This window comes from Haliotis rubra, unplaced genomic scaffold (genome assembly GCF_003918875.1).
Source record: "Haliotis rubra isolate DU_JTF1 unplaced genomic scaffold, ASM391887v1 Scf382, whole genome shotgun sequence".
NCBI lineage: Eukaryota > Metazoa > Mollusca > Gastropoda > Lepetellida > Haliotidae > Haliotis > Haliotis rubra.
In genome coordinates this window covers 924,172-934,122 of record NW_025767060.1, presented here as the reverse complement: position 1 = coordinate 934,122, position 9,951 = coordinate 924,172, and the positions used below count along the sequence as shown (strand labels likewise).

The following is a 9,951-nucleotide window of genomic DNA, read 5'->3' as shown; positions in this document are numbered from 1 at the left end:
GTCATATCAAGAATGTTCAGCTCCATCAGGGAGGAAAACCGGAAGTGATGCAGGTCTCAAGCGTTTGCCACTTTGTGAAACCCATGACAACCGGTATGCTGCTGAGAAACCATCAAACATCACCTGGGCGCCCTAGGATTCGAACCTACGATCATAGGTTAGGTCTAAGGGACGCAACTCTTACAAGCGAAAAGCGGCGCCCTTCCGAAAGGGCCCAAATGGTTCCAGTAGACCAGCGTCGAAGTAAGGTCATGGGTTAGGTCTAAGGGACGCAACTCTTTTCAACGTAAAGCGGCGCATTTCCGTGTGCGCCTATATGGATCCAGTAGACGAACACAGAAGTAAGAAATTACTCCCCCAAATTAAACCAGCTTGGAAAATAATGCTCAAAACGAAAACAAACACTTCCACACGTTTAATATCGTTACGCAGTGTACATACAATTATACAACATTCACGCTCCAGACTAACGTTCCATCACGCTATCAGTCCTTGTCACGTGACGTCCTCTTGCATTCAAGCACCATCGAAACTGAGGGGTTCCTAGATCATCACAAACGGCACAGGCAATCCTGTGCACGGAGATCTCAGTCCAACAAATGGTAAATTCTATGTACAATTAAATACAACAGGATTGAACATTTTGTATAAAATAGTATTAACATAGATACAAACAGCTTCAATACTGTAATCTCTTCACTTCGGTCAGAAAGACAACCCGAATAACAAAATGGCGGCTTCCCAACTTCCTATCAAATGCCTTACAAAGTGCATGTTTTTTACCCGTAGATGTGGTGAGACATGGATTCAAATCTAATACTGACAGACACATACTACAATCACAAACTCCACTCAGATGGACGTTCGTCGTCCGCGATCTCTGAGCTCAGCGAGTCCATTACTATCTCCATGCTATCAATGAAACATCGTATTTCACTCGTAATTATACAAAACAAAGGAGTTAAGGATCATGAATATTTCAAGGTTGTTTTTTTTTCAGTGAAAACTCTGAATATCCCTATACATCTTCATGACCCTTAACTTTTCTTGGTCGGTATATTTGGTGAAAGTTACAAATGAGGCGCAACTGCCGCAGAGTATTTTGCGCATGTCTGGCTGTTGTTCCGGTTTGAACTCTCCCCAAACATGGATATTCTTTCAAACATTCAAACACCCGCCAGTGACCTCACAATTATTTGTCTTTACTAATATACCCAACTATTTACCACTGGTGTGTCTGTTGGTCACGTTAATTAGAACAAGTGGATAGCCGCCATCTTGGAATACAACATATTTGTTCTCTTTGTAATAAAGATTCCAGACAATCACAGATATTTGAAACAGGCTTCTTGAGCTTGATCACTGGTTTACATAAACATACACCCAAATATCTAAAAATAACAAATGATGAAAATATATCCGATTCGTATGAATTTGGGGTGATGACATGCAGGCGTGGCTTATTGGGTCAGGTCTCAAGACTGTTGAACTTTAGGCCAACTCCCCACTGCTACATCAAGTATTTCCCAGTGTGTTAAAAGTACTAAAACCTCTCTGTCATTCAAAAGGTAATATCACAGATGACTTATAGCTGTCTAAAGCAATGGAAATGTACACATGGAAATCGATGGAATTTTTCTAAACTACACATAGAACGATTCTTCCACAAGAAGTCACGTGACCCTTCATCGCAAAGCTGCCTCGCGAGTGAGTTATGAAAAATTCCTTTCTTTGGTTACGCAAATATTCCAAAGCACTTTACTACTTAAGTAGACATGTGAGAAGTCCATTTCAAATTTAGCCGAGAGTCGTTGCACAATGAGATCTCAGCTGAGTCTGTGACAGCTGTTCGTCCTAGATTCCACAAGCAGCGCCTGAATAATGGACTCTCCCGGCCTCCATGCTCAAGCGCCACAGCTAGGGCGCCTGGATTGAACGTTCTGGTACGTTCAGGGGGAACGTTTCACCAGTACGGGGTAGTTGTATCCACATGATTCCAGCAAGCGTATTCTGGCCAGTTCGAGTTATGTTCAGGCCAGATACTGTGAGATACGAACTTGGGTTCTTGTACTTTTTTGTAATCTGCCGACACAATATGATAGTTATCTCCCCTGTTGTTGTCCCAGTGCTGTGCGTGTTCCGCTTCATAACACACAGCGAATTCTATGACTTTACCCATGTCAAAGTTTGTAGGAACACTGAACTCAAACGAAAACGTGTCATAGACACTATGATCGGATGGGCTGGCGACGTACGAAGCTTGAGTGTCCTCGAAAGACTCCCACGAGTCGAATGTAACTCTAACAAAAACGTTTTTCATAAAGGAAATATTTTTCACCTTCACGGTTCCCCCAACGCGGTAGTCCCTTAATATCACATTTTCCAAAGACACAAACTCTTCTTCCAACCTGTCTCTGAACGCCAAATAGTCAGACGCTGGTTGGTTAAAACAAAGTTTCAAAGGAGGCTGTTCCGTTACTCCTGCTGACGCCCCCTGCGTCACTGAAGCGAGAAGTTCTGGACGAATCCTTGGAGGCATATCAGATGCCTCTGTCATAACTCTCACTGTAGCTAATGCCTTTCCTTGGTGATCTGCGAATGACACTTTCTTCTTTAACCTTCCTGGTGAATGTGGACTGGTAGACCGCGGACTCGTCGGAGTGGAACTTCCGGAATTTGGTGCGGAGCTATCGCTGTTCGCTTCCGGTTTGATAATAATAGGTTTAAGCGGAGCATTGTTTCGTCTCTGACTCAAACTTTGTAGTCTTGACTGGTGGTACAGATCCCCGTCGGAGTGGCCGATGCGTTTGTCGTTTGGGTGGCCGTAGTGCCCGTCGTCTGGGTGGAAGGCGTACGTCAACAGCTCCAGGCTGGACGCTGGGGGACTGGACGACAATAGGTAGGTAGTGAAGTCAACAGGCATCCTGTGTCCTGTGCCTCGAGGGCTCGTTATTTCCAACATTTGCAGTTCTGAAACAAATAAGACGCAATAAATTGTCTGCACGCAATTGAACATAAGAAAATACGGTGAAGTCTGAAACTTACATAACAACTACCCTGAATGTCAGAGGTGAGGTGAAATTTGGTTTAACGTCGTGCTCGAGAATATTTCGCTCATATGACGACGTGCATGCGTGTGTATGTGTATGTGCGGCTGCTTGTACTAGCCCAGACTTAAGCTGGTTTTATAGTGCTAGCCCACTGTGATACCAAGCCGCAGTGAAGCATGAATACCCCACTCAGACACATTATACGGACTCCGAGCCGACCGGTCCTTGTTGTACCCATTAATACCATATTGTAACGTCTTTTGGTGTGTCGCGGTCGGGGATCGAACCCGCGACCTTCCGCTCTCCGGGCAGACGCTCTAACCACTACACCACTACTCTCAATTTCAGATGTGAGTGAGTATTGCTAACGCCGGTTTTAGCAATGTTCCAGCAATATGCCGGATAGGGGACTGCAGAAACGGTCTCCACGTGATGACATTTCTGGCAACGAAGAGAGCAGTCAAACGAAAACGTTTGAGCTTGGGACCAATCATTTTTTCTATTCCACTTATTATACCACACAGCAAAATCAACACGTCGGAACGACCTGTTGGTAGTAATAAGCGTGTCACTGCATTTAAGCAAATTCAGCAAGTTGATTGTCGGGACTGATATTTTAGTCTGTAATCCGTAATTGAGAGAGTCCGGATTATAACGCACGCTTTACACAGAGTCCGGATTTGACAGATTCCACTGTACCTCGGGTCTACAATTCGGCTTTCATGTCATTTCATAACAATTCCCTTTCTTATCTTCAGGATACTTGAATAGTCAGTTTAAGATATATTTTCACAATTACAATTCACCTTTCTCTAGAACCTGTGATGGCGCGGTTCGTTACGGTAAACATCACGGTTAGGTTCATATATATACAGGCTCCAGCTGCATAATTGCGTACAATACACAAAATAAATCTCCAGATCGACAACCCAGTAACAGAAAACACATCTGCGTTATTCCTCAACGTATCCGTTTCAATATCAGTGAAAGATTTTAGTCTTAGTTTTAGCATCATTCCAGAAAAATCCCGGCGGGGGGGACACCAGAAATGGGCTTCACTCATTGTACCCATGTAGCTAATAGAACCCGGGTCTTTGGCGTGACGAGCGAACGCTTTAAGCACTAGGCTACCCAACCGCCCCCGTTTCAATATGTGTCCCTTTGTTTCTTGACGGGTGTTTATTTTACTGGCGGAATACAGGCTTCAACCAAACATTCACGAACTGTGAATAATGCATAAACAATCTGCTCCGTCTCGCTTGTTGTTTATTTATAGATGCTTACATAGTTGTTATGGGATTGTGACATGTTACACTCTCAGGATTCTACATCAACATATACAAATATCAACCTAGACTAACGCTTAGACTCTGAATATAAATAATTTTGATCATCAAACAAGTCCGTATAAATTGAAAAAAGGGCCCAGTAATAAAGGAAATTGAAAAAAGGGCCCAGTAATAAATGAAATTCAGAACCTGGGCCTAGATTTTCGAAGCTCTCTTAGCGCTAAGATAGTCGTAAGTGCCATACATTAACATTAACTTACGACTATCTTAGCGCTAAGAGAGCTTCGAAAATCTAGACACTGAACCTATGGAAATCTAGACTTGCTTCATTTAGGGCTTTAGCATTGCCGAAAAGGCTGGGCGGAAGGGAAAATAAGGCGGTTGAGGGACTGAGACAGCCGAACTCCACAGAAACAGATACAGAAGGTAGCACTGAATATGTTATACATGTACATTGTATATCCAAGGGAATTCCCAGGTATACTAGGGGCATCGCTACTAAGTCAGACCTATTCACGCTGCAATGAAACTGTGCCTTCAGTACAGACCGACATCCGATACCAGGTCATAGAACCTGCTGACCGCTAGTTGACCCCTCCACAGGTCTGGCCATCCAACAGCCCGTGAGTGGGGGAGTTGTGCCAGTAGACCAAACCAATCACACTATCTCATGACGTAATTTGAACCAGGCATTCAGATGCTCTGTGTTATCTACCCGTTACGCGGTCCTTATATAAGACAGTACGTCCTACAAGAGTATGGATACGCTTGGCGATATTAATCGACACACGCCAGTTGGCGAGGACGGGCGCTACCACCATGCCTGCAGCAGCTGATACACGCATGATCTATTTCACTTCACTGTCGGCATCTTTTCAACATGCAACATATGGTTTCATTGCCCTATTCCAGTTTCGTACGAAAACTCTCGAAAACTGATGAATTGATAACTGCATCTGTCTACCAATCTATGTTTCTGAAAACCTGAACTGATATACATGTGCGTCCTTAGTGTCTCTTTCAGATATGGAGTATATATTTCATATTCCAATAAAGACCATTATAGCATATATTTCATATTACGACGGATGTTACAATTCAGTGCTCTCGGTCTTCAGTGACTTACAACAGGTGGGTTTAACTTATCAAATACGGTCTGTTGAGATTCTAGTACAGTGAATGTCTTCTTTGGAACTTACTTACAGGAAGCAATGTGTCGCTTCAATGACAGGTATGGCTTTTGAAATAGTGTTGTACCACTGATGTTATATTTTTGTTTATATGTTCATTGTTTACAGCCAGACTAAGCAATATTCCAGCTCTATGGCGGACTGTAAATAATCGAGTCTGGACCAGACAATCCAGTGACTGACATCGTGAAAACCCTTCTTACTCACACCATCAAAACCATAAAGGGAAGCAAAGATGAGTTTACACTAGAAACACTCAACAGAGGCAACCCTATTTGTATGGAGAGAGGGGCGGTGGGGTAGCCTAATGGTTAAAGCGTTGGCTCGTCACGCCAAAGACCCGGGTTCGAATCCCCACATGGGTACAATGTGTGAAGCCCATTTCTGGTGTCCCCCGCCGTGATTTTGCTGGAATATTGCTAAAAGCGGCGAAAAACCAAACTCAGTCAGTCAGTGTATGGAGAGCAAGTTGTACATACGAAAGAAATAAAATTAGGGGGTCATGATATTTAATGGGATTTTACACACTTTCATAACATTTTCCCCAAACATATACATGATCCTTAACTTCTGTAGCTCAGAATACATTTCAGTGCAGATCGTTGTCTGAGTGATCTGTATGAACCTAGAGGGTGAACACGACATATCGGAAACGCGTAGATGTTTACAATGATAGCGGAAATCGAGACGCTTCCTCAATTTGACGTTTAATGACATCATACAACTTTCAGGAAAACGATTCTGTATAACGGCCTTCTCTCTATTCAAATTCATAACATATGATCCATAAATCACTATTATTCATATGTTTGCATGCAGTTTTGACACGATAATAATCATCCATGAATACCGAGCAAAACGAATATAATGATTCTATATCATATACATAAATTCATGTCTATGTTAAAATGAATCAGTGTAAACTATGTCTTTTGGGTTTTCTTAGTAATGCGTTTGAAACGAGTGTTGTGCGATAAAATCTGTCATATCGGTAATATTTTAGCCACCTTATGATATCACAGCTGTATGAATCTACAATGCCCCTGACAGGCAGATAATATATAATGCAAGTCAAGATGAAGTAACTATAATCCCATGTTATGTAACAATATATACCCCAAGCCGACCTCCTTACCCCCTCACCCCGTCGCTGTGCTATAAACGGTCCCTACCATGAGAGCATCAGCTGATAAACGCATGGGTAAGCCGTGCCTGTCATTAAAGCCGGGCGATATGAGGCCACGGCGCCATCATCTCATTATCATACAACACTTACAATGAACATGTAGCCACATGAATGACAATAGGGAATAAGCAAGCATCATTCAAGAAACAAAAGGTTCAAATTTGAATAAGATGTGATGTACCAGTACATCACAACTGTCTAAGACATAAAAGTGGATGGGTTCGACATTGCAATATTTCACTGGCAACTGTAATAACCACCCAGGAAGTATTGATTCTACGACTGGGCGATATGAGTGATATTGTCCACGATGTGAAAGAGATCTTAGTAAGACCACAAAACAATTCAACAGTCCTTACCTGTTTGACTCCCGGTGTACAATTACGTGTGTGCCAGTGGCTCGCTACCTCCCCAATGACAGCTCGTACGATTCAACATGTATGAAAGCCGGTACCCCTACCATTGAGTGTCAAGGCCGTCTGATGTCATTCCTACATGTTCACGTGCCCGGGTTAAGGTCAACCAATGAAAACGCAGCTCTTATAATAGGCGTCCAATCAGAGAGCCGCTCACACTCCTGCCCACCACATGATGAGATGAGGTAAATAATCACTCGTTGGGGAAGGTTGTGCTTCGCTTCCTGACTATTCAGTGCGAGATCACGCTTATGGGGAATGGGACATGTTGTTGCACCTGCATCCTCCACAATGAATCGCTGGTGATAGTTAATGTTCTATCTTAAATACACGGGCCATAGTACTGGCTCTCACACTTAAAGAACATACGTATACAGAGCCTTTGACCAAATATGCTGACTCTGCAAGTGATAAACATGACATCTACACTCACTGTATTTATATAACATGTTCAATATCATCAGTGTAAGTATCAAAGGTATGTCGTGTTTGTCATGACGCTTAAGTAAAGATATTTATGATTAAGAAAAACTGTAAATGCCAATACCAACTTTTAAGAGACCTAGGTTAGTTGAAGAAGTCTTATGTATATGTCGAGGTAGACTAACAACGTGTCTCTAAAATGAACATATTTTACTGAAAAAAAGTTCATAGTATAAAAAAAATATATAATGAAAAGGAGCCCTGAGACTTTCTTCATTTTCAGAAGCTGTGGAAATCTAGACTTGCCACATTTTCTAGACTTGCTTGGGCTTTCTTGGATATACATGTGTATTTGTTTCAGGGTCTGTACGAGAGGCCCATTTCTGGTGTTCCCCGTCGTGATGTTGCTGGAATATTGCTAAAAGCGGCGTAAAACCCAACTCAGTCTGTCAGTCTGTACGAGAGACTATTGTCGAGGTACCCACGGTAGTTGTACAAAGATCGCTTTACACAGACATGTTAAACGAGAGTTTGTGTAGCTAACTCTGATATGATTTGAGGCAACGAATGTTTGGATGCTCAGATGCATGGCTAGAACCCGGAGTGAACTGGCGTCTTTAATAACATTGATTACACCACATGTTGCGTTGTTTGCAGTGTTAAATATCATTATATACTGTTTCATATTATATAGTGTTGCATATCATTATATACTGTTTCATATTATATAGTGTTACATATCATATTATACTGTTTCATATTATCATAAAATAGTGTTACATATCATTATATACTGTTTCATAGTATATAGTGTTTCATATCATTATATAGTGTTTCATCTATAAAATATCCACAAAATAATCTTCAGTAAGTGATGTACCAGTATACCACATTCGTTCTAAAACATCAAAGTCGATGTCCTCGATATTGCAATTTTTACTCCTTGAAGATAAAGTCGAAAACCGTAGGAGGGAGATTCGTGTTGCGTCATTATTATTGTGGGTTTCTTTATATATGTACTACTGTACACTACTGAACTTAACCCCTTATCTTATATTCAAGCTTTCGCCAGTGAAGATCTGGGTTAGAATTGATCTTCAGCAACCCATGCTTCTCGTAAGAGACCACTAACGGGATCGGGTGGTCAGGCTCGCTGACTTGGTTGACACATGTCATCGTATCTCAATTACGTAGATCGATGCTAATCCTATTGATCACAGAATTGTCTGGTCCAGACTCGATTATTTACTGACCGCCGCCATATAGCTGGAATATTGCTGAGTGCGGCGTTAAACAACAAACAAACATATATAAGCATTCACGCACGCAAGATGCACGAGTTTACTTAAAATGGTTTTATCCTGTTAATAAAATATATACAGCCGAGCAAGAGATAATATCCTCTAGAAAATACCAGCTCACTCACTGTTTACAGTGAATGTGAGATGTCCATGTGTGACATCATATGCGCGCACCTGTTTGTCACTGATGTGATGACTAAAAAGACTATAAAACTTGGATACACACTTTAGTTCGCCCGACAGATAAAACATATGCAATTTAGTTACGTTTTCCCACTGTGCTATTGCTATGTAATACACGACATATAAACAATCGGCAAATGATTTAAAACAAAGTAATTTCCACATTATTGTAATTACTCAATAAGAAAATCTACCCACCATCATTCCAGAATATCCAAGGTTAAATAAATTTGACTGAGATCTGAAAAGATGGATTCTTCTCTCATTCAGAAACTGTAATCCTTTCTAGGAGCAGATCACTGACTAAAAACACGAAACCGACAATGCACACCGGAGACGCACACAATTTCTATCTAAAGCACATGTCAGGCAGTTCGACCGAAGCGATTAAATATATACATGTTCCGGTGTTGCGGGGCATGCATGTGGTTACTGAATGTATAATGCTCCATATTTACTCCGTCGCGTACACTATTTATGTGCAAGAAGACCTGAACCGCAAGCACAATGATAATGGTAGGCATGAATTAAATTAATTAAAAATTAAGATATAGATATGCAAAAAATGCATGAATCATAATCAGGAGATACACCGATATCATAAAAATTTACATGTTCTGTCGCCCGGTATCATGCATAATTCGGAGCCAAACAAAAAAATCCGGATTACCCGTGGCGGTTGTATGGAGTTACGTCCCCTTGAAGGTAACCGTCACAATAACAATCTAAATATATATTACCTTGCCCTTAGCTTCCTGGCGGCTGGGGGAAAAAACTCAAGTGCGGCGGGGTGCTAGACTAACGCTTAGTCTCTGAATGTATATATTTTTGTTAGAAACAAATAATCCCATTTAAACTGAAAGGAAGCCCCGGCGATATGGGAGATTATGAACCTGGGGAAATCTAGACTTGC

The 9,951-nt window shown here is 41.6% G+C and overlaps 1 protein-coding gene across 2 annotated transcripts in view; it reads right to left on the bottom strand.

The window, feature by feature from the left end:
* Nucleotides 1–400: 400 nt before the first annotated feature.
* Nucleotides 401–9,951, bottom strand: part of LOC124286413 (protein phosphatase 1 regulatory subunit 3B-like) — a 37,406-nt gene continuing 27,855 nt past the window's right edge. Inside the window, exons 1-2 of one of the 2 annotated variants that reach the window (XM_046722782.1) lie at nucleotides 7,075–7,200; nucleotides 401–2,970 (exon numbers count right to left, since the gene is read on the bottom strand). In XM_046722782.1, coding sequence (XP_046578738.1) covers nucleotides 1,964–2,962 — 999 coding nt within the window. In that variant the 5' untranslated portion in view covers nucleotides 2,963–2,970; nucleotides 7,075–7,200 and the 3' untranslated portion in view covers nucleotides 401–1,963. Of the gene's footprint in view, nucleotides 2,971–7,074; nucleotides 7,201–9,951 lie in introns of those variants that run through there. The other variant, XM_046722781.1, reaches the window with a different exon arrangement.